Genomic DNA, 26,342 nt, shown 5'->3' on the forward strand with positions numbered 1-26,342 from the left:
ATTTAACTAAAGTTAGATGCAATAAACTAAGTAAGGTTGGAGGAAAGATGGAAGAGTTAAACTCAGACCCAAGTGTTCATAGAATTGTGTATTGTGCAGTTTCTGAAGGGAAAAGGCACTTACCCTAGCTTTAACATATTTCTTGACAGTCAGTTTTGTAAAAGAAAAAAGAGATGAGAATAATTAGGAGTTAATTAGAAAAGAATAGCATAGAATCAGAGTGGACCAGAAGGCCTACTATTTTTTTTTCTATAAGTGGTACAGACAAAATATCAGATGCTAGAATAAACTAAAAGTTGTCATGTTATGCAGATGAAAAAGTAACACCTAACATTCAGGATATTCACAGCTTGATACTGTACAAGTCTGTGTCAAAATCAGGCAGAAGCAGCTCTTCTGCATCTTTCATAGCATCAATAAAAAAAGACTTTGGCTCTACATACTACTCCCAGGAGTTTCCAATTCCAATACGGTTAGGTGACTGCTAACTCCAAGAAATAAAGTGTCAAAATGATAATAGCTTTTATTGCTGAAGACCACTGACAAGCAGAAAAAGAAAATGAGTGATTTAGGGGGTTTTAGGGTTAGGAGTTGCGTGAAGTTCTCCCCTGCTTTTTCTTCTGTTCATATATAATCAAAAATAGCTATAGAAAAAGATGGGGAAGAAAAAGGCCATTATTTTAGACAACTTTATAAAACAGTAGAATTTTAAGTATGAAAACTATTTATTAAACACATACTTCAGCCAGATTACTCTTCATCGACACAATCTGTGCTTACAGAAGTCCACTTTCTAACCTCTTTAGGAGATTTAGAGATTTGTATTTTCTACAAGTAAGTTTCAGTATTGCTTTAATGTTTTACCATAGCTTGCTCCAGTGGAACAACTTGCTGGTTATGAATCATTCGGATGTTGTTTGCATGTCCTTTTAAGGCATTTTCCAGTGCTCCTTTTGGCTGCAAAAAATGCAATTATGCAATATTGTTCAGTAACCTCAAAAAAGCAAAAAACAATCAAAGTTACACATCCACTCCAGAGCAGCTCATGCTAAAAATGGGGTATAGCAAACTGAATTTCTCAACACAAGGAGGGAAAAAAACCCCATAACATTGCATTAATAATTCAAACCTCAGCAACCAAACCAGATATACTACCTTGCTTTTCTAGTTATAACATTATTAGGACAGATTTAACTGAAGAGAATTTTCACATGATGCACTAAGTCATTTTAAATACAGTAGAGTGAGCACATCTCCCTCACAGTCACCACAAGCCAAACTTGCCTGCAAGAACCCTGCAGCAGCGCACCCCAGCTGGGACAAGCATCGCCCAGTCATGGGTACTTGCTTTTGTTCTGGAAATGTGGACATCACCCTGAGGCACCCTCTGCTTTCTCACTGGCACAGAATTTTAAGTATTTTCAGCCAGTCACTTGGAAAGGCACCTGTGAAGGGTATTTCCTATTTTTGTGGCTCCCACCTTTCACTCAGAAGATGTGAGTTTCTGCTCTGATTTTCAAGTCCAAATGCCTGTCTGGAACTCATGCCCATTGCCAAATACTATAAAATTTGGTTTACTCTCAGATATAAATTCATTTTCCATTTCCTTTTGATGACAAAACCATTTGGTTCCCTGCATACACACTGAACACACACTGCTAACTCCATTTTGGATGTGTAAGAATGGCAGACCTCAGCACTCAGAGATGTGTTTGCTTCCTGTGAAATGTTCCTGTGAGCATTCAGCTGGGTCATTGAGCAGTTTCAGGATGCTGCACCTCCCAGAATGACCAAGTGAATTCATTTACCTAACACCACACACTGGTGGTATTGCTCCCTCCTCCATACCATGACCCCTTGGTTTGATCCAAGTTTTATTTCATTTGCTCCTTCCAGTCTAAAAAAAGCTATGTTCAATTTTGTGTAAGGTGCCAAAAGTTGCAAACTAGACACCCAAAATCAATTAATTCCGTAAGTTTTTATTTTACTTTTTAATTGGTTCTAAGAGCTATCAGCAGTAACAAAGTGATATTACAAAATATCCTAGGAAACCAGTACCATTTTTTTAACAATCTAACTTTTATAATTCATTTTCGGGGTATTGGCCTCTTTTTTGAAGATATTTCATAGATTACACTAAATAGCATCTAAAGGAAGAAATAAGAACATACATTGTAACAGTGAACATATATACTTATTTACACAACTATTTCTTTTATATGAAGAAATTACTCTGTCTGATCTATTCTTAATTCTGATGCTTCCTTAAGAGGCTTCTACAAAAAATAGTGAAAGCAACCTATGAGCATATCAGACTTTCCTTTATGGAGCTATGTTTGAAGAAACCCAGCTCCCACTTAAACCCAGAGCTATTTAACCTTGACATGACTGCACATGTGGCAGGAAAACCCCTTGACCAAACAAACAAAACCCAGCAACAAGTATGACTGAGTGATGCAAGAGGTAGAACAAACACACCAGGAGCCTCCCCTATGCCCTCCCTCTACTTGAGGAGGGATGGGTATCTGATACATTGCAAACAAGGTGGTCTCACTCTGCTGTGTCCCTCAGCTATCCAAGCAATTGTAGCAGATGTGCAACATAACCCTTCCTCCTGCATCGCAGTGCAGGAATCTGTCCTGGGCCAGCATCCAAACCATGACCCTCATTCTGAAAAGCGAGCATGACCTGACCCGGACATGCACAACAAACAGATCCCCTGAACAGTCACTGTCTGTTAACGTGGATCTGTGCCACTCACAGATTCATTTCTGGGCAATGTTTTAGCAATACCCTCTGACCACTGTCCTGCATTCAAAAAGCCCTTCAGAGAACACAGTTTCTTTTGTACATTGTCCCTCCACAATGGAGCTCCAGTTCTCATTACAGTCCTTACAAGCTGCCATAGTATTAATTTTGTTGCTAATTAAAACATCTCCTGCTCACTAACCGAAAAAAAAAATTCAAATAATTTTTTCCAGCATGATCTAACCAATTTTTCTTCCAAATAGGACCCTAAAATGTGAAGACCATAATAGGAAATACTGAAATGGAGCATTCCCCTCACTGCCCAGACAAAGAATGGAATTTAAGAAAATACACTTTCAAAGCAGAAAATGGGCAAGAGTATACAAAATCAATAATTAGCAACATTTAAAATACAACTCACATGCAACATTGCTCTTCAGTGTTTTTTCCCTACATAACATTGCACTATGTCTGTAAATGTTTGAAGTCCAAAAATTCTCTGATAAAAAGTCTACCTTGCTATGTATTTATACTTACATAGCATATAAATTATATATTTTATGTATTATTATATTGCTGAATTGAACTTACCAGCTGGTCTGCTCTTGCTTCTAGATCATTAGCAAATGAGAGAAGATCAACTTTGGTAACACTTTTATTGATCTGAAATAAGATGTGAGCAGCAAGAAAAGGAGTATGTTGTTATTTTATTTATAGACAGTTTGCACTTAACTCTGTCTATTCTTTATTTTTTTATTTATTAACTTTAACTTCTTAAGTGCTTTTTTCTCAACTTGTTTGAACCTCCAAAACATGGTGTTTCACACAAAAGCAGGTTTTGCTATTTTGCCTGTCGGTAAACAAACGTTTTATGTTTTGTCCCAGTCATGTCTGTAGTTGACTACAGTCTCACCTCTGTCAAATATGCTGAAAAGTCTATCCCATCTATTCCTGTAGAGCTGAAATTCAGAAGATTCTCCTTCCCAATTTCATCCAGCAGAATGATTTTGCTGAGGTTTATCTGAATGTGTTCAATTTTAAGTGCTACATCTTCTGTATACTGAAACAAAAGAAAGTACAAAAGTAGTTTGCAACCAGTACATGATAGCCCCTGCCCAAAGCATCCTGCTTTTGCTGACTCCTCATTTCCATGAAGAAGTACACACTGATTTGTTGCTCACATCAGTTTAATTCAATTAAGTTGAACAGAATCCACCAGGCCACGTTCTAACCTGCCTTTGTCTCTTTCATACCAATGGATTACTTGCCTTCCACTCTGTTTTAACTAACATCTCTACAGTAAATGTTTAGAAAAGTTTTTTTAAGAGTGTTAAGTTCTACCCTTGGCCCTCAGTAAGGAAACCTAGAGAAGTCAGTATCTCAGCTGTGGCCAGAACAGACACTCTTTGCCACAGAACTGGATGAGACTCCTCAATACCTTTAGAGGTGACTAAATGTGATTAGTTATTGTTACCTGAACCTTTCTGCACTGCAGCCAAACTATGTTACCTGCAGTGGCTGCAGAGCTATAGCTGAGGAATCTGAAAATCTGAATTCATTTGCAGACTCCTCCGTTAGTCCACTGTGGAAACTCAGAATAACTTTCCCTCTTAGTGAATCTGCCTTGTTCATTTTCATTGTCTATTATCTGGGGCAGGGACTGTATCTGTTACATGGGTACAAGTGCCTGGCAGAATGGAAAATGTATCCCCAAGGGGTTGGTGTAATGAAGACAGGTATTACAGGCAATCCCAAAATTAGTACAGTCCTGTAATGACAGTGCAGTCACATATCATTACAGCTTCACTGAAAAGACTGTTCTACCCCAACTACTTCCAACCAAAACCAGAATAATTCTTAGAACCAAAGGTATATCATATCCTGGACCAACATAAATCTGACTGGAATCAGTGGAGAACACACCCAGACAGGTGTTTATATAAAAAGAAAACTGTCACTGAACACCATAAGCAGTCTTTGGAAGATAAACTTCAACCTTCCACGCATGTTTCAAAGTTAAAACAAACATTATTATCAGCACATTAAAAAAGCACGTCAGAAAATCTTCCCTGGCCCACTGAGACCAGGGAATATCTTATTTGTAAATCAAATTATGTATTTCAGATTAGCTTGGACAGCTCTTGCCTCTCTCTAGGATGTTTTGTGTACAAAAACCAAAATCCCATAAACCCCAGATACGCTATATGGCGTTTCAAGAGCCAACATTCCTCAGAATCATACAGTCACTCATAGTTTCTTTACTTACCATACTAATATTTAAAAGCTCATTGATATTAAACAGATGTTCTAGGTGAAGGGAAGTATAAATTCCTTTGTTTTCCTTGCAATCACTGGAAGAATACAAATACACAGATCAGCCTAAAAACCACCTTGAGGATCAGTATTAACAGAATGATTAACAATGTTTTCTTATTCTAAGAAAATCAGTCCTTTAGAAAACAAAATACTGATTATATTTTTTGAAGCTCAGAAGACAAAAAGAGAACTGATTAACAGTTTCTGAAAGAGGCAAAGTATTTTATCAATTAGCTTGACTAGTATTGTCACATAGTACTATGCTGACTATCTCTAATAACTCAGACATAGGAACAAATTGTTTTTGCTTGTGAATCACTAGAATCAGAATGTCTTCGAGAACGTGTGCAATTTTTGGATGTGCCTGAAATATGAAGCATAGAAGATACCACAGAACCAGTATGTATAAACTGAATGAAATAAAAAAGAGTTAAATATGAACTGAATTAAATCTTAATCACAACTCTAATACCTGTACACTTTTTCAAAAGTCAGGTTAACGTTTGGGTTTTTAAAGATGATGCCAGCAAGATAGTTTTTCCAGTGCTTATTTAGTAAGTAAGGTGTATCCAAAACCTAGAAGACAAAATTCAGTAATGTTACTATAATTCCAAGTTTCTTTATGTATTTAATCATATGTGGTCATTTGACACATAACAACATCTAAGCTTATCACCCACTAATGAAAATACAAGCAAAACATTGAAAAAAATTGAATTAGCTCAATTCAAACTCTCTGGTGCAGAAAGTGAATATTAAAGTTCCCATTACCAAGAACAACTGAATCAGAAAAATCTGTCTCCAAAGGAAGACAGGCATGCTGTATTAACACTGCAAAGCAAATTAAACCAAGAAAGGATGAATGTCTCTATATGGGTTGTAAGAAGGAAGTAAAACTAGATCCAAATTCACTTGAAGTCTCCTATAAAAATGATATGCCATACAGAGCAGACAAGACCATTGGGACTCATGGGGACCCTGTGAATTGTTTAGTAACATGAATAACCTCACCTTGAATAAGTTTTTATCTTCAAAAGGTTCACAGACCAATTTTTCTACATTTCCACCCGTGACAAAAGTCAGCACCACTACAATCATCAGCAGCCAGGAGAAAAGAAAACTGAATCCAACACCACTGAAAAAGAAGTTGAGTAAGTTTTTGCTTTATAAGAACACATTGTGTATACATATAAATATACATACTTGGGGCAACAGTGAAGCCAACAGTTAGCAGCTATAACAGAAATACAAAAACTGATTTATGGTTGAAATAGTTCTGTTTTCCAAATATGTTCTTGCCCTCTGAAACACCTTAAATGTTTCACTTCTGTAAAGTCTTTAGTTAAAATGCATTTGAAAACTCACATTAGCATTGGGCATGCAAACTGTTTTACAAATTACATTTATGAGACACAAAACCATACCATTTTCTTTTTTAAATACAACTTTCTAGCCTTGTGCTCTCAAAAAAGTTTTAGACTTCCAAATGCAATCTTCTTCTGCATCCAGCAGAAACAACATTAAACCCCTAGGCAGTTTTCAGACCCAAACATCCAGAAATACTCTCAAAAGCTCAAGTGTTTCTTGTCTCCTTGCATAGCATTGTTTGCAGCTTTGAACAAATGTTCCAAGTCTACTAGAAAGTTATTAATTTCCCCTAATATATTCTATTGTCGTCTCCAGTTTTTGCAGTTTCCAAAGGGATTTGCAAAGAAATTCATTAGCCACAGCACTTGCCTTATAATGGCAAATTCAGAGGGTTTTATCCTTCAGCTGTGATCTTCAATGAAAGAACAACCCCAAATCCCCAAGTCCCTCAATGTAAGTGTGTGAAATCAGTATTTGTTTCTATTTTTCCTCAGCAAATATACCTAGGTAACAAACCAAATTCTTTTCACATATATGTCCTTCAAAAGCTCAACCAAACCAACTTTCTACCTTTATTTTCTTTTTCCCTGGTAAGTGAAACTTACGCCATCAGAAAGTTTCCCCCAGTGTTGGAGATGCAGCCTCTGGTTGTTGGAGAAGCATGTTTATCATACCCACAGGTGCCACATAGCAATCCAAGGTAGTAAAAGACCAGAATCAGGACCAACATGCAGCACAGAATGAGACAACCCAGCCACCTAAGGAATAAAAGATAAAGCTCTTGGTTATTTTCACATAAAGAAATGCTGGAGACCTTCAGGAGACATCATGCAACACTGTATTCCCACATGTCCCACTCGTGGTTCTGTTTGAGGAGCCAGTGTCAGCAAGGATACACATATTTGCCACACCAGCATGTATTTTGGGCCAGCACACAGTCACTGCTGGATTGCAGTCAGCTGCTACTGAAGGACTGGGGAACAAACACCACAGAACAAGGTGTTCCCCAGTTAATGCAAGTGAACTGTGCTGAAACATCAAGTGTTCCAAACAGAGCAAACAGTTACTCAAAGGAAGCAGATGTTCAAACAGCAATTAATTCAAGAATAAATGGAGAAATTTATGAATGCGGACTGGCCATTGGTCATGAAGCACATAGTTGCTCTTACTGTGAGGCTTACTAACATTTTGCACACTGTGTTAGGCTTGTAATTGTAAATAACTGTATTCAAGCCAGTAAAAACCCAGGCTTCATGTGTCTGTACTGGACTGCTTTCAACGTATGGAAAAGTTAATGGACCTTGATCAGGAGAAAAATCTTGGATAGGAAATGAACTCTCATTTTTATTAATTACATCATGTAACAGTTCTATCTGTCCAGGTATTTGGAGCATATCCATTTATTCACACATCTACCCTTTCACCCTCTCCCAATGCCCTCTGCGCTTCTTTTTCCCTTCTGTTCTGACTTCTTTTAAGTTCCCTTTTCTCCTCCCTATACTTCTGTAGAGAAAAATCTGTAAAAGAAATACTGTAATGAACATGCATGGCCAATAAAAAGAAATCATGAATGCTGACAGGCGTATTTATAAAAGGATACTTCTTAAGAACTACAAATAATGCGCCTGTAATTAAGAAAGGAATAGACAGAAAGTAATCTAGACAACTACAGGCTTATTGGTTTCATTTGTACTTGAAGTACTGTTAGGTTAGTTTTGACAAAACCAGGTATTTAAGTGCCATGTAGATGAGATATATTCTTGTGTAGCAGAATAAAACAATATATTTATTTGATGAAATGCAAAACAAGCTTCAATGAAAATATCAATAAATTTGTTAAATTATGGCTCACCACAAAAACTGCCAGATAAGAAATGGGCTAAAGGTAAGATGCTAAGCAAGGTTCTAAAAGTTCAGTTTTCTGTTCACTTTTATTTATCGCTGCACTAAAGCCAGCAACACACATTCTGTAGCAGTGAAAGTGATTATCACAGAATCACAGAAGCAAATATTGATTATAAAGTCAACTAAAGTATCAAACAAAATGTAGGGAGAATTTGATGAGCTTGTGGACAGAAACTACTAAATCTGGACAAAGAGAGATGGTATGAAATGAAATGCTTTACACATCAAAATATGAGGTTACTCAACTGTAAGAGACACAAAACTCTCAAAAATTATGTTTTTCTCAAGGTACAAGCAACCACAAAGAGCAGTACTACACCAGCAGGGGCAAGCACAAAGATTTCACACCTTCACAGGGTGTGAAGCAGAATCCCTGCTACTCCTGCTCTGCAGTACCAAAGGTGCAGTAACAATGGATTGGCCTCAAGGCCTCTCTGGTCCTCTGCCCCCACAATTTAACAGCAACTCAAATAAACAAGACCTTGATAAAATGTCACCCTGGCATTATGAAATAATCAGTTCCTTTGGGTGTTAGGCCTTTGACATCTACCTGTATCCGTCCTTCCTGAAAAAGACCTGAGGATCTACAGAGTAGACACCTACTCTTGCTCTCTGATGAAACAGCACCCAGTTATTGATTAGCTGTTTTTCACTTTTACCAAAATGCCAATACCAAACAACTGCTTTATACATCTTTCTTTCACTGTGTTCATCATTACCAGTTTACTTGCCTTTACAGAACATTAAAATATTACAAATTATTAACAGCAGGTAGTGTTTCAGTCCTGTCTTATTCCTTGTACACACCTGTAGAAATCGTACTGCTCCACTACTGGAAAATAATCTTGAACATATGCCTCACTCTGGGTAAGGTACACCATCAAATCTCCCAAAATCTTCTGAACAGGCAGCGCTCTTGTGAAGGTAGTAATATTTGAACCAATGGATTCCAGTACACTTTTGATATCTAAAACAACAAACATATTTCACTTTTACAGATCCATGAAAAGAAATCTACATTCCATGAATGCATTATAAAATGCTATTAAGCCATTTGCCACATGTAACAAGCGAGCCATGAGGACAAGTGTGAGGAAGACACAAGCAGGCAACAAAAGCATCAAACTCTGAAGCAACACAAAGGCATTTCAAGATGCACACTTTGTTTTTAGCACTCAGTTTAACGATTCAAGATGCAGAGTTGAGCCAGAGTTCTTCCTCTGTCCTCTCACATTATAATGAATGTGTCACTTTTTATCTAGCCAACCTAAATCCTGCTTTTCATGCAATATTGCAAATGGCAACACTGAGCAAGACAATTAGCCACCAAGTTTACAAAGAACAAAATCTATTTAAACTCCATGCCTTGGGAATACAACCATGTGAGAGAAATTGGACTGCCTATATTGAGAATCTATACTAGTTATTTTCAATCTTATTAAAAGAGATTACTTAAATTAACTCATTCCAATTAGTTAGCAACACTCCTGAGGTAACAATCCATTAAGCCATTTTCCCCCCAGATTATGACCAAACATGCTACCCTCTAGTTACAGTTTAGCTAGACACTATTTAGATATACAGAGATGTGATTAATTCATTTATTATATATATTGTCTATGTGTAAAATGCAGTTTCTCTATACTCTTCCTTTCCTTCAAAACATACTCGAAAAAGCAGTATGTGTAACTACAGGTTGTAATTTCATGGTAGGCAGTACTTCCCTCTGTCTCAAAACACAACTGGACAAGCCTTTGTCTGTTTTGATGATTACTCCTCAAATCCAACAGGTAACAAATCACAGTTGTTTTAGAAGTTTACAGGTAAATGCAATTTTTTCCTAATAAACCTATTTATTTGCTTTTGTAACTCAAACTCAGTTTTTATACAAACAAAGCTCTAACAATTTATAAATAGATAAATTAACATGTTTTGTCCGTGTTTACACATCTCAGATATGGAAAATGAGTAAATCTGCTCTAGATTTCCTAATGAAAAGTGTAGTGTCCGTTTTGGAAAACTGGCTCATTACAGGCAAGTTCACAGTACACTATGCTTATACGTATACTGTGCTTTATTTTGCCCAGGAGGGGAAGAAAAAAACCAAACTGGAAAAACTTACAAGGAACAGCTGCTTATATATAATGCAGAACAGGTCCACAATGCAAGAACAAAAATTAAAACAGATTAGTATACATATGCTATACTACCATACAGGTACAGTCAAAGAGCAAAGAGTGTAAAGCCAAGTAACAAAACAACTGAGACAGCCATTTCCATTATCCTTAAGGCAAAATATGTCTTTCACTTCACCATCCACCACATTTTAATACAGCAGAGGGGAAGGGGTCAGTTTTTCTAACATCACACTCCTAAATATGTCACAAACACATCAGTCAAGGAAAATTAGTTTTTCAAACAAATAAAGCATAAGTGTGAAGATCACGAGTTTTCTCATTACTGAGCAATAAAAAGCCTAACAGATAAAACTCCTCCATAAAATACCACATGGTCTATTTTTAGATTTATTTTAGAGTCCTCATCAAGACACAGTTGTTTCCCTTTTTTTTCCCTCTGGCACTAAATTTTAAAAAATAGTTGTTTCAGATTTCTATTTTTAATATATAGCCAAGAAAATATATTACAAATAAAAGAAAACAAAAACAAAGTGAAAAGATAGTTTGTTCTCACCTGATAAAATGTTCCTGGTTTGATTCACCACCAAGTCTGGAGTATCATTAAATGCTGCATAACCCTAGAAAAAAAGGGGGAAAATTATGGCATGCTTCTCCTTATCAAATTGTTTGCAGTTTTTTTCATTTTATTCAAGGATCAAAAGTAAACACATACTAAAACGTATATGGTAATACTAAGAAAAATATGGTTTTATCACAGCACATTAGAAAAGGTGAAAGCAAAATAGGAACTCTAAGCATATTTCAAATTTAATTTAGTCTCCAAAATATTCCTTGGGGAAAAAAAAATCTGTATTTAAATACAAATGAATCAGTCACAGGCATCTCCAACTTTGCTGCCTGTCAGATCCAGCTCATCTAAAAGCCAGGAACACACATATGAAAATTCACTAAGCAAAAGGAGTTACTCTGTACCAGCCCAATACCTCCTGTTTCTGAGTCTATGCCTTCCAAACATGAAATGCATTACAAACAATGAAATCCAATTGCCTCTCAAGACATTGCAATGCCTTCTTCCCTGAGAAGGAGAAAGAGGGGGTCCACACTATGGGCACCAAGCTCAGCAGCTCATTTGGACAGAAAGGAGAAATCATTGCAGTGGATACATGAAGCTTTACTACTCCCTGCAAGCCTGATCACCGCAGAAGCAGAAGGGGTCTCAACCCCTACAACACACAGCCTTTGGTTTCAGAAAATGACTTCTATTCCCAGCACATGTTTTCAGATTGTTAGATTTTTCAACTGCTCAAACTAAGCCATTCTTTTCCTTGGTGAAAATCATAGGGGTTTTTTGGAAAGTCTTGCAAAAATACTAGTAGCCATTACACTTGATCCATTGCACCAGATTTAATGTTAAACATGCACATAAAGAATTTGAAATAAATATTTCAAGATAGCTAGAATACAATAAAGCTAATTAGGAGACCATGGATTTTTTTATTTCTTTAGTTTGAACCAAAAAGTAGAGAGCATGCTACTGGATCCATGTTTCTGTCTTTTCATTTCTTATGGACTGTTCTTTCAAGAAGATAACTTGCGAAACATTTTAGATTTGTATTATCCTGGAGATACAAAGCAGTACATTCATATTTCAAGTGTTAAATCTTGGCCAAACAATGAGAGACATCCAACCATGAAGCAGTTTGAGGTGGCAACAAAAGAATTGTGCTTGAGGAACCACGGGGAAACAAGTGATAAACATATCCCAGTTTATTCATTAACAGTTTAAAAATCTGTCAAGAAACATACCTTCTGAACCAGACTGGAAAGGTCTATTTTAAGGACATCATTGATCTTTGCAAGCTGTGAGCTCACACCTGGCAACTGGGAAGGAAAAAACATGCCTGAGTCACACCAAAGTAGCAGTTTTGCTAATTCAGTAATTATTTCAAAGTTAGGAGAGAGGGTAAAGAAACTAAAGTGGTCTTTAGGGCAATCTTCCTAAAAACTCATGAAACCTCTGCTGGACAAAAGCAAAGCTTAACCCTCAGCATTTTTGGGAGGGCAGATTACATCACTGCCCAGACCAGCACTTTAACATAGCCTGACACACATTTTATCTTTTTCTGCACAGAAGATGAAAACAGTGACTGGAATTACTCAGAAACACAGAAAAAGTGAAGGTCACTTATCTCACAAGTAACAGCACACACCAAGCCACTGAGTTGCAGAATTACTACTGGGCTTACTTAAGGCAATCACACTTTGAGAGTGTACAAAATATCATTAAAAGATCTTACCCCACTAAAATTGGCATTGATGTTCAGCTGATCTAATGAATTCCTGATGATATTGCAAGTTGAGGCCGCCTGAGCCGCATTGCACGCCGAGTCATTGAGGGTGTTGCTTAGGTGCATTTTAACATCTGACAAGTTTGCATGAAGCCTCTCTGTTCCCTCCTGCAAAACCTCTACAGAGACACTCACATTTTCCAGAGCTTCCTTCGTTTCTCTGATGGCTGCCAAGATGTGAAATTTTTTAAAAAACTTGTGTTAGAAAGCAGCCTATAGATACAGACATGAAGAGAAAGCATGCATAAATCATATCATCGTCTTAACAATACTGATTTAATTACTGCCTCCCTCCCCAAAAAAACCTCTAGCACAGAATATGCACTCATTGCATATTAAAATATACCACTTATGCCTTCCTACAAAGAAATTAATGTGCTCAGGTTACTTTTATTGAGATTTCATCCATTTTTCACTTTTCTACCCTTTCCCTACCTCTCCTTCCTCAGTGGTTTCAGTAAAGAACTTTAACTTGGTCATTAGAAACTAAAAGCCCATATCCATCAAATTGTATTTTCAGTATTTTCCTTATAATCCAACTCACAAATCATATAGCTACAAGATGAAAGGTAAGGAGATCATGTTGCATCAGACAAGCATTAATGAGTGTTCTACACTGTCTGGCTTTATATTCCATCCCAATCACACCAAACAAACAAAAGAAAAGAACCCCAAACACTGTTTTTAGTACACAAAGAACCACACAGACACAACTAAGAATACACAAAGTTACAAAAATCAAGTGCACTTCACACCACACAAGGTTTTATCTGATTTTTACCTTTGATAGCCCTTTCCACTTTGACTTCAAGACAAATAAGAGAAATAAAGCAAAAAAAAAGGAGAACGATGACAAATGAATGAGGAAGAATTCATGGGTAAAAAAAAAACCAAAACAAAAGTGACTCAATCTCATGGATGCCTTGCCTTTGCTCTGTAAGCTGTATCTTATTGCTGAAAAAGGAAGTCTTAAATGGAAAAATAATAAAGGAATATTGTCACTAAAGGGAGAGAGAACTAAGAATGAGCAATGCCAAACTCAAAGATATAATGAAGAAATGCTCTCATAACAATGTTGGCAGTGTGCAGGAAAAAATCCCTGACCTGTTAAAGACTAACCTGCAAATAGTTATGGCTATAATAATGATGCAACTCTAAAAGGACAGCTTTCCTAGTCTCCCTTATATTCAACAGAGAGGCAGAAAATTCAGATTTCGTCTCTATTCAATGACTGCCACAACTAAGTATCAACAATAGCATGTAAATTTTGCTTTAGCTTTTAAATGTATTTGTCAATCTTAAGATGTCTGAAATCCTCAGTTTAAAAGAAATATCCAGGCATGTAGAAAAATGCTACGTTTTGGTATTGCACAAAGCTATCCCATGCTGTGCCTGTTTTACCCTGGCAACAGAACATTATACAACAATATGTACATCTTTACCTCCTGCCATTGTCAGAGCTGCATCGAGCGCAGGACGTACTTCTTTTCCCAGCTGTTCTTGAACTCTGATTCCAAGCACAGGTCCAACATCTGTAGTACGGAGAGATAAAAAAATCCAACACATTATACACTAGCTCAATTTAAATTGTCTCTCAAACCACTTGCTGTCAGACTCTTTACTTAACAAATACATGTATTATATGTATACATATATGTATGCTTATATATATATAATAGATACAATTTCATTTATACATACATATACATATGAATAAATATAGGTGTAACATTGAAATTTTTCGAAGGCCTGACTTAAGTGACAGAAGGTAATGCAGGGACACAGTTCTGTTTTAGCTAACTACAGACCTATAAATGAAAGAAGTAAATCAAAATATGTTGGAAAATATTCATTAACACTTGACCACATGGGTAAAGACACATAAGAATTTCAGCAAACCCCATAATACGTATTTCACTGCATTTATTGCTTTTTTGGGAACAGGATTTTTTCCACAATTTTCCACAATGTGACACATTCTTTAGGTAATCACCTGGTCTCCATTTTCAGATCACAATAAATGGATTTTTCAGGTGTTTTCCTTTTGATGAGATGGGAATACTGCATGGTACAGTCATCCCTTCCTGTCGGCACTATCACATCTAGCTTGGGATGACAATTTCTACCAAGCAGGAAACACTTTTCAGCATTTCCTTAGGGTGGGTAAACTGAACTCATCTACAGTTCTCTAGAGATTTCTGCTACTGTTGATTCCCTTTAGAAAAAATCCTGTACCCACGTGACACACACTTAATTCTGGTAGTTCGAGAAAATAAAAGCTATCTCTATTTGATGATGGCTCTCATCACAGACCCTGTAGTTTCTGTTAACTAACATTATAAAATTGCCTTGAGAACAAATAAACATTTAATTTGAAATTTGAGTTTGGAGTGGCTGGGAAGCTTCAAGCTAGTACTTGAAATATCAACATCAATTTTTCATTATTACTGTTATTATTATCATAGACTTAAAGATTATATCTATTTTTTAGATCATAGTGTTCCTGCTGAGAATGACGTAGGAAGACTACTTAACTACTGCTACTACTACTTTCATAGGCATATTCAATATGCAATAAAGCCTCACACAGACAAGACACATTAACCTCAGGGTATGCCAAGTTGGTTGAATTGAAAATTACTTTTAATACACATTTTAAACCTACACAGAAGCAGAGATTCTAGGCATGAGAATCAATAAGTGGCACAATGCCACAGCTGCACAGTTTGATCCCAGCAACAATCCCTCAATCTGACAATGCAAACCTGTACCCAGTTATTAACACCTGCTAACAATGCACCTTGAATCCTTATGTGTACTGATTATGGTCAGCCCTTTCTACTGGGAATTTTGGAAAGTGAATCTTAAATTACAAAAAAACTTAGGGAAAAAAAAGGTGTCAGTTTTCTAGTTGTTTTTGTTTAATGAGAGCTTTAAAAGTGATGCCTCATACTGTATCTGTGCTGAAGGGGAAAGTGCAGCAGTTCAGGTGTTATCTCCTGCTCTTCAACTGCTTGTTCTGAAATGGCAAATACATTAAGCAGCTTTAGAAAGAAGATAAGCTTATACCTCAACTCCTAGCTGAATAGAGGACAAAGGTAGAACAAGAAAAATAAACAAATCTCTCTCATTGGAACTATCACAACTGCTAGTAGCCCTGTTATTTGGTATTTGGCTCCAATTTAAAAACTGAAAACAAGGATTCCAAATATTCCAAAACTGAAAAGGAAAATAAAATATTAGCCTGACTTATTGGATAAAATTTAATATAATACTTTTATTTTGGGAAATACTATTCATTATACCAGCTCTGAGACATTTTATATGAAAAGGATTTTAGTCTCATTTACCACTGAGAACAGCACTTCTATTTAAAAACCATATTCTCATAAATGAAATTTTACTTTGAACAATGATCTAAGATAATGTATTATCTTATTGAAGCTTTTAAATACACATTGTTAACCCTCTTTAAATAGAAGTACTTACTATTTAGGTCAGAGAGTGCTTTATCCTTAGTTGTGTTGTACTGGTTCACCAAGTAGTCAATTTGCTGAGAAGACAATGATTTAAAAAAACTATTAAAAGAACTGCAAAAAAGTAACACTTTTGAACGTATCAAACAGTCACTTTGAAACAACCAAAATATTTCTACAACCCCTCCAAACACTGCCCTTCCACTTTATTTGCTTAACAACAGTGCACATTAAAAAAGGGACATCTACTTAATTGCAACATCGCTGTGGTCAGTGGTTCACCTCAAAAATATTAACTAGCAGGAAGGGTAGCCTTATGGAGGCTTCAAGTCAGTCATGCCAATAAGGTTTTCCATGTCTTCAGCTTTGTTAGTTGATTTTCTCTTGGCACTAGCTCCTCCTTCATGGAAGGGCCTGACATTGATGTGGTGGCAATTTTGAAACAATTCACCAACCCAATGAATTTGCATTTGGGCTGCCCCTCAGAGCTCTTGTGGAAAGGAATCGACTGCTTTGTCTTAATATAAATAGTTTTCCTTACCCCCAAGTGGATTTGGCCCAGCAACTCAGTTACCAGCAAATCCTGGGTTTGGAGAAAAGGCTAATGAAGAACCATCCCAAGTGTAGAAAACCTACACTAATTTTGAAAAGACATTATTGATTTCTGCATGTTTAAAATAATGCAGTGAATTCTACCCCAATCAAGCTAAAGTGGTGTAAAGGTTAACACACTTGACAAACGGATTTCCAGTTTTGCACAAAAATTTTAAGTATGATTCAAATGTGTACCAAAGTGTATCTGGCTTGCAGTCTCAAACTTTCTGTGAAATAAAGAAAAAAAGACAAAAAAAACACCCTCAAAACAACCTATTGATCAGTGAATCTAATTCAATGACAAAGTAGGGAGTGACATTATTTTTCTAAAACAGAAGAAAAAAATCAGTTTCTTACTAAGGCTGCAGGTATATTTTTGCTTATTTATTGTTTTGGTCTACCTAGGTTAACCAAAGGACTAAAATTTTGCAGGGCTACCTGTTTTGCATTGTCTCCAGCAATGTCCCAGACAAAAGGTGATTCTGCATAACTAATAGTGTTATTGCTCAATACCCACCGTCTGCAAATCTCCTGTGACACAAACTCTTAATACAGGACTTCTTTTTCAAATCCTCTTATAAGCTGTACATACCTCATACTGATGAGTCAAGGACATCAGTTCGAATTTCAGAGCTTTACAGACAATTAGTTGGATATTAGAACTTTTTTTTTAAAAAATGTAGCTCTTCTCCTTCCCTCAAGAAATTCTTACAAATGTTTGTGTATACATGATACTCATGCACCTTGTCTGACAAAAAGACTCAGGAGATACAGCTGATGACTGCATCAACACCAAGTCTAAAAAGGAAAAGATAATAACCCTGCACTGAAACTAATACTAAGTGATACTCTGACTAACTTCTGGCAAAAGTGTTCAAGTCCTGACATGTTTAAATTTAATAATTAAGTGTTTTTATTACATTTTAGCTAGTGTCTATTTCTTTCTCTTAAGGTAGTTACTTCTACATAACAGATTTGCTCCTCTGAACTCCCCAGTTGTTGAAACCCTGTACACTGCTCAAGGAGACTCTGGTGGTTTCTGATCTGACTGGATTGATCCTTCTGTGCCCAGGATCAGCTCCAGACTGACCTAAAGCACTCTGTTTCAGGAGGGATTATTGGCATGACCTCCATTTCTTGCCATATACCTCCACCACCCATCTGTCATACCACCACATGCAAACAAAGTTTGGGGAACAACTCCAGACAGGAGAACATCTGAGGCACCCCCCAAGACGTCTCCTGTTCTCACACAGCCCTAGCCAGCAGAAAAGCACCCCAGAATTACTGTAACTGGGATGCTGCCATACTTGTAGATTCCACATAACTGCATGAATTCCACCTCTTTCTAATTTATCAGTCACGTGGAAGTGAAACAAATTAATAAAGCTGAATTCAAATAATTAAAACTAATGAAAGCCAAGGTAATAGAACTGTCAGACTTCGTTCTCCCCCTACAAATTCACAAAGAATTGAAATTGCACATAGTCTACATGTCTTCCTAACTAGCATTTTTTTTCCAACAGAAAACAAGATGTGCAGAGGACTGCTTATGGAAGTTTAAGGAAAATTTGAAAGAAAATAATATTTCCTGTTCAGTATGGTACATTGTGATTCTGGTTTATAGAAAAAACAGTCCAAAATATTCCTGGAAAAGCAGTTATTGTGGCTCTGTCCCAGAGCCCATAGAGGTATGCCCAAAATAAAGGATATAGGAAAGAGCAACAAGGAATCCAAGTTTTCATGTCATACTTTTTTTTGATGTTTTCCTTTTAAAACCCTTTTTTCCCAAATTATTTATCTTCTGGTTGTGATCTACACTAGTTCAGTAGGAGGAAATGGGCCTACAAGCATCACACCAGCATACTCCCAAAGCACAGCTCAGAAGTTGTTCAAGGAATGCTGATCCATCAGGATAACTCCCAAGCACTTACTGCTGTGTGAAAACATCTTACCTTGTACTGCTTATTCTACTTAGTGAGACTCACACACAAAGAATAAACAAAATACTGTAGGTGTACAGAAAGAAAGAATTATTTTCTGCAATAGTTCTTATTTATACCTCTTCCCTCCCACTATCATTCCCCATAAAGAAAAAATTCTTTACCGCTGGAGTGTCGTTAAGGAAAATTTTCAGGTCTTTAAAATTACTGTTAACCAGTTTCTTTGCTCCTCGGACTTGGTTAGTTAAATGCTGGTTGGCAGCATATGCACAGAGCACTCCAACACTACAAAAAATATAGATAACAAATATTTGTTAATGTAAGTGCACATTCTAACATAAGACAGAATCAAAAATTACAGCCAAAAAAGGTCAATATTATCAAAAAAAAGAAAGGTCTCCATAAATTACTACAGGTTCCCACATATACCATAAGACAGACTATAAGACTGAGCCCAAAGGGCCAATATTGTACTACTAATTCAAAAACCAGAAAGGAAAAGCAATGTTACCCTGAAGTCTCCCAAAGTTATTATGCACAATTACTAATCCATTTGCATGGGTACTGTCAGAAAACGTGTATAGCCCAAGTAAATGGTATGAGACTTAGAAACATGAGGCTCTTTTACAAGTATCATTAACCTTGACAGAGCTACAAGCAAATGCTTGCCAGTTAACTGTGAAAAGCAGTATTTTTCATTTGATAACTTCAGCAAGATTTATTAATAACAACACAATTTATTTACATAATTGCACGGATCATTCAAAAGCACACAAATAGTTCCTAGTAATGCTAAAATAATATGCATTTCCTGATACTGAAAGGTGGAAATTGAGCTAGACTTCTTGTCAGCTTCATTATTTTCTTGTCACTTCATTATTTCCTATTTGATCACTCCTCACTGTAAAGTTCTCATTACGGCATGGCAGGTCTGCACAAACAGTAAGTTAAAAGGCAATTAAAGGTCCCATGAGAGACTGCAAAGATCTCATCACACATGAACCTTAGTTTTTTGTTTGGCTTAGGTTCTCTTAAAGAGAAGAATGACTTTTAAATATCTCACATTCACAGCAGCTAACCCTGCAGACAAGTACCAGAAAAGTCAAGAGTAACCACCAGAGAGGTAATCATCTCAAAACCAGGCTGACTACAAACCCATCTGCTGGGCTAAGCACTAACTCTGAGATTTAACCAGTAGAAAGCTGAGATGCACTCACCACAGGCAGGATTTATCCCCAAAGGGCAGACACTGCCTTGAGGCCTCAGTCAGGCACATTACAGGCAATTCCTGCTTGCCACATTTGTTAAGCCTCTTACTTTGTATTGCAATTCAACAGGTCAATACTAGAGAGGCAGTACCCTGAAAGCCATTCTGGACATCCCAACACAGGAGAAGGGACTCACTAACACAATCACTGGTACTGTGCTCCTGCCTGACTGTCAAACTTCCTAAGCTGGGGTGTCTAGAAGACTTGGATACTAGTATTTTTAAATAAGACTTACAGAAAACCTAATCCAGGCTCTCTACGGGGAAAAAGATACATGGTAAGTGTAACTCTTGCCCCAAAGAATATACATTCCAAGGAAACCATAATAAAGCCACATAAATTAAATTATGGAGGGCTAACAGGAACCTGAAATAACACGACCTGTGGATCCTGGTAAACGCTCTGATTTATGATGCTCATCTCCTTCTTCATGAAATCAATACCAAACCTTCATCTTTATTTTGCTTTTCTTACTTCAGCTTTTGCAAACAATGTAAAGGCTTGTTCTCATAAAACTGTTCACATGTGCAAGAATTTGTTGCTCTGAAAAATATTCTCTAAAGGAAAATTCTAATTTCAAAGCAAGTCACAGGGAGAAATAGCAGGACTATATGCTACAGGTCAGATCTATTAGGATTCCTTTACTAACATTTTTTTCAACATCCAAAAATATTCATGCCAGGATGACAGCGATTGACATAAAAAGGTTGTTTCTCTACCCAAAATTTCACAGCTATGTCTTCAAAACTAGCTGTTAATTAACCTCATGGAAGTCACTATGAACATGTATCCTCCTACTTAAACTACAGCAAATGGCATAGTTTTTATTACCACTATGACCAACACTCAAGCAGACATTATTATCAGCTACCACTCAAGGAATGAGAACTCAGAATAAATAAATACCTAAATACCAAGGAACTGAGTAACTTTCAATTCAAACTGTTCTATAATTCTATGACAAGCATAGTAAACAGTTTAATTTTAGATATAGGCAATGTATTATTTCTTTTCACTCTCCTTTGATGGCAATTGCTATCAAAATATGTTTACTTTTCTTTGTTACTCAAAAGAAAAACTATCTCAAGCTATCAGGAAAAGCAAACGTGTATATTGCTCTGAGGCTCAGAGTTTATAACCACATCCTCATTCTTTAGACAGCCAGCACTTTTATGTCCTTTCAGTTTTATGCTCAGAGATCGGAAAGGTCAATTGGAAGCAAACAAAGCAGTACTTTGTAAGATCTCAGCATAACCATCTTTCTCTTTAGCTTCCTAAATGGAAGGAGTGGGAGAAAACAAGATAGTGGAGATACTTCAAGCAGCCACAGTACTCAGAACAAGTGTGACTATACTCTGAATATAACTAAACAAACACAAAACATGAGAGGAAAATTCTATTTATGATGTAGCTGAGCCTTGAGTCAACATTCAATAACCAGCTACGAGGAGAAAGTCATAAAGCAGGAATAAAAAGGACTTGCCGCTTCTGTAACAGGTTAAGAAAATTGTTTTAACAGTTCTTCAGGAGTCCAATATTCCACATTCAACTTTCTTGTCAGGTTCCACAGATGGGGGATCCCAAACTTTTCTTTAGCTGAGCTTGCAAAAAATTTCAAGCCATAAAATAGAAACCCTGAGCTTATTTACATATTAGAAGAATAGCCCCTTCCTCACTACCAGATAATGAATTTAAGAGAATAATGGTATAGAGATTTCTGTATCAACTTTTCCACCAGTTCTTTTAGATACTATTGATTTCCAGGTTCTGAATAACACGTATTACCAATCCTACAAAACCAAGAGGACAAATGTCAAGCCTGGGGAGGTACTTGCTAAGATGCCAAACACCATTTCCTTCTTCCAGACTTGGCTTTCCCTAACATCCATTACTTCAAAAAGAGGTTATAATACAAGCTTTCTTGGAGGCAAAGAAAACTGACTACATGCTTTTTCTGTGCAATAACCAGGACTTTTTCTATCACCAGCAAATTTGGTGATGCAATACCAAATTTCTTAAAAAATCAATTGTTCCTCGCTTGCCTTTATAATGTACTAGAACTAATGAAATTACATTTCTTTCCCAGAGAATACATGTTTACCTAAGCTTGCAGATGACTAGTGAGTAACATGTAAGAGGTCTCTGTCCTTAAAATTTCAGTTAACATTTGAAGAAAAGCATGTAATTGTTTTCATGATAAGTCTGGAATATCAAATCTACTTAGCTATATATTTGATAGATTACTTCTACATCCTCTGAATAGAATCCTACTTTTTAGGGAAACATTCATGTATAAAAGCTGTGAATTACCAAAAACAGTGCATGTATTTTTGACTCAATCTATAAAGAAATATTCCACACAGAAAGTGCACTTACTGGAGAATGACACCCTAAAGGCCTATTAAGATAAATAACTGCATACATAATCACAGGTTTTCTGACTTCTTTCGGACTCTCCTTGAGGAAAGTGTACTTCTCACCTTCTCATTCTGAATTTCCAGAGCACTTCAGTGGGAAAGTGAAAAGAAATGTTCATCATGAATAAAATCTACAGGCTGAAATATTCTAAAATCTGCATTAACAGTGTATATATGTCAGTGTGAACTTGCATCCTGACACACAAGAAAACTCATCCCCACATTACTAGAGTATTCTAGAGCTGTTGCCTAGATACACAGTCCATTGCAAGCTCCACAATCAGAGTCTTTCCCCCACCATTACTCTCCACTGTGCATTTAATCTGTCTTTGCCAGCCAAGAAAAAACAATTTGAAACCATTTTCCTATATCAAGGTCTGGGAAAAAAAGAAAAAAAATGTCTCAGTGAGAGAATCCCAGAATGTCTGGGATGTCTCACTGCAAGAGATAGGAGAATACACACTTGGATGGTAATCCTGAAGAAGTCCACCTCCAAGAAATCCTTCCCAGGCCTCCAGCAGCTCTCCACGTGTACATTCCACAGGAGTGCTTTTAAAGCAAGCTCTACTAGCAGAGGTGTGGGTTCAGGATACTCTGAGGGATGCCCACCTTGCCAAATGCATCTTCTGAGACAGCCCAGCTCAGGGTGAAGGAGTCTGTGGCACTCCAGTCACTTGGCAGGGGTTGGGAGACCTACTCCCAAAGGCAGCCTCCTGTGCTGCATGAACTTGAAATTATACCCCAACAATGACAGGACCTGCCTTAGTAACCTCATTGCACATCTCGTAACTTGAGATCATTCCAATTTTCACTCTTTTGGCTCTGTCTGCAGGTACCATAAGCATTTTACTCACACAGGACTATACTCTTCTGGTTATTGTCACAGCTTATGTATTCAGCTCAGGCACAGTCCCTGAGAAGTGTGATTTTGGGAAGAATTACAGGTAACCCTTCCACCTAAGCTGAAATTGCATAGAACTTTGGGGAAAAGCAGATAATAAAGTTTCCACAAATAAGTTACCACAAGGATACTTTTTGAGTACAGTACAAACAGAATAGGTAGAAACAGTTTTAAGTAAACCTCAGGCTTCCTCCAGTATTTTTTATTGGCACAATGGCTACCAGTCAGACTGTCCTTTTGTGTTACAGCACAGCAGTAAGCAACCTGACATGGGCTTAAATAGATCCAGGCATGGCATCTTCTCGTCCCTTGTTAAAGAAGATCCAGGAAGGGCAGAAGAATCTCTCTGTACAGAGGCATACTGGAAATCTGAGCCCTCAGTCAGCCTGGGATCAGTAACATTAGCCTTGTAAAGTTCTGTCTTGTCTTGCACATCAGTCACAGCATTGGAGACGTAACCAGGGAATCCTTATATGAGTTTATCTCCACTCAGCCTGCAGACTGATTTCAGGCAACACCCCTCGCTTAGGGTAAGCATCTGGTACATCAGGATGTCTCATAAAAAAGACAGGGGAGAAAAGGAGAAATTAAAGAGGCAATTTCCTTAGTTCTGGAAAGCACGTTACTAGGGATCACTGATCTGCCAGTCACGGCCTGGGAAGAAGCATTTGCCTGTGCTGGGTATGCTTAATCCCACAAGGACAGCTGGCAGCAAACACACAAGTTAAAGAGACCAACAACGGGCACAATCCTAATTTCTCTACTAACAGGCAACATGCCCCAGGCATTATAGCCAGAAAGCAGCAGCCTGCAATGTGGTGGAAAGGCAGCTGGCAAGCTCTGTAACCTACCTCCAGTTTCAACATGCTGAGAGGTAATTTCATAACTTACTGTCTTCAACGCATACTCAAACCATAAAGAACTTCTGTCCTGTCATCATGGCAGGGATACATCTATCACCCTACACCATTCGGTTTTTGAGTCTTCAAATTCTTAAGGTCATGTTTGTTAGTGATGTCTGGGAGAAAAGAGCATGTTCCCATATCTGATATCAGCCTGTCCTCTATTTGAGAATAAGCAAGGTCACCATTTATCATGACAGAGAGTAATAGAAAAAAATAGATTACAGTGAAGTGACAAAGTACATCCCATATAACTGAACACTCACACTGTATAGATCAAAACACTTTTTTCTTCTTTAACAGAATCACAAAATAAGGATAGTAGGCAGGTGAAAACATGAAGAAGTTAAAGGAAAACAGCCTGAAAGCAAACAACATATTTTGAAAGCGGGAAGAAGTCTTGGTTGTAGCTCCTCATCACCCATTACCCACCCAGCACAGGAGTATTTTCCAAACACCAACAGTGTAAAAATGTCTCCAGACTCCAGGATTTACAGGGAGTGCATGCATGGTTTAAATAACACAGGACCCAGAAGAAAACCCATTGTTTTGAACCAGGATAAATGTCTAGAGTACAGCAAATACTGAAGGAAGTCACTTTGCTTTTTTCACCACTACAACACTACCAAGAACACCGCAGTATGTGGTATCTCAGGTTCTCTGGGAACTGATAGGGGATGGAGACTGAACACAGGACATGCTCTCTCGTGTTCACAAGTGTAACATAACATTCTGCAACTGCTGTTTTGAAACTGGCAAAAATGTCATTTGCCCAATACAAACACAATTTTTTTGTTTGTTTCACACCTACATTCTGCTTAAATAAGTACATAATGACCTGTGGATAGCAATGATGGCAGCGTTTTTTATAATGCAGTTACATTTTCTTTAATAAGCAATAATAGTACTTAATCTAACGAAATAATTTCTGCACCTGTAGGCTAATATAGTAACATTATTTGTCATATGACACTGCAAAATAAGTGCTATACCAAGGTTCATATTGTTCTCTTTATCACACTTGCCTTATTATTAAAGAAGCAACAAAAAGAAATGTTGCAAAACAGCTCCTCTGACAGTCAGCATTTTTCTTCTGTCTTTGATGCATTTCCCCACCACAGTTGTCACAGCAACGACACATACAGAAGCAAAGTCCCACAAGAGGCAGTAACAAAATAAATAGCAATCCCAAGGCTGCGGAGACTATAAAACCGATTTCATAGTAGATGGCCTGTAATTCAGACAAAAATAGTGGTAATAGCAGATATCACACAGTAACTGCAATCAATATAGAGCAAATCATTAAAAATCAAGCTACAGACTAAACCATCTACTACATTACTGAGGTTATGGACTTGGTATATTTTTCAATAGTTGACAACTTTTCTAACAAAAAGATACATAACATTGTAGACACTGATAGCTAATAATTATTTCACTACAGTATTAGCTAGGCAAACTACAAGAGTGAGTGCTAAGAGAGAAGTAGGCTCACAAGAAATAAATGTGAATCAATGCAATGGAGACAGGTTAAAAATGGAACACCTCTGAATTCCCAGACCACGAATTTGCTGTTTCTCACATCTGTTTCCAAAAAGGCTCCATAAATGTCTGCAAGGCTAACTAGAGCAACATCCCACCAGGGGAAAAGGAGGCTTTGCTTTTTCTCCTTTTTATTCAGTTAAGAGTAGAAAAATTCATCTGAACCCCAAAGGGAAGTATTTCACTGGATGATCGATTACAATGGCAGAAGTTACTCCTAAGTGCTGAATTTAAAACTGCTTAGGGACTGGAAAACATGAAGAAGCAGACAGATTTTAAGAACTCTCAGGTAAAGACAGTCATTCTGCTGCCAAACAGCAAAGCAGCAGCAGCTAAAAGGACGTTTTCAAAAGCTGGCAGGACTGAAAGAGAACGATGCCATACAATACCCTGGCTTGCTTTCACACTGCAAGGGCCCCGGGACCAAGAAGCAGGGCCAGGCAGCCCTGGCTGGGCCCTACACGAGGCCGTGTGGC

General features: G+C 37.3%; 1 protein-coding gene across 6 annotated transcripts in view; it reads right to left on the reverse strand.

The window, feature by feature from the left end:
- The window catches only part of PROM1 (prominin 1), a 63,356-nt gene that overhangs the window by 8,750 nt on the left and 28,264 nt on the right, over nt 1–26,342 (reverse strand). For all 6 annotated transcript variants that reach the window (XM_063401653.1, XM_063401648.1, XM_063401654.1 and 3 more), the window contains 15 exons: nt 25,350–25,555; nt 19,001–19,121; nt 16,313–16,376; nt 14,266–14,355; nt 12,773–12,990; nt 12,282–12,356; nt 11,029–11,092; nt 9,145–9,304; nt 7,038–7,190; nt 6,076–6,199; nt 5,537–5,640; nt 5,015–5,099; nt 3,662–3,808; nt 3,340–3,411; nt 865–957 (listed from right to left, as the gene is read on the reverse strand). In XM_063401653.1, the coding sequence (XP_063257723.1) occupies nt 865–957; nt 3,340–3,411; nt 3,662–3,808; nt 5,015–5,099; nt 5,537–5,640; nt 6,076–6,199; nt 7,038–7,190; nt 9,145–9,304; nt 11,029–11,092; nt 12,282–12,356; nt 12,773–12,990; nt 14,266–14,355; nt 16,313–16,376; nt 19,001–19,121; nt 25,350–25,555 (1,776 nt within the window). The remainder of the gene's footprint in view (nt 1–864; nt 958–3,339; nt 3,412–3,661; nt 3,809–5,014; nt 5,100–5,536; nt 5,641–6,075; nt 6,200–7,037; nt 7,191–9,144; nt 9,305–11,028; nt 11,093–12,281; nt 12,357–12,772; nt 12,991–14,265; nt 14,356–16,312; nt 16,377–19,000; nt 19,122–25,349; nt 25,556–26,342) is intronic.

This window comes from Prinia subflava, chromosome 7, assembly GCF_021018805.1.
Source record: "Prinia subflava isolate CZ2003 ecotype Zambia chromosome 7, Cam_Psub_1.2, whole genome shotgun sequence".
Classification (NCBI taxonomy): domain Eukaryota; kingdom Metazoa; phylum Chordata; class Aves; order Passeriformes; family Cisticolidae; genus Prinia; species Prinia subflava.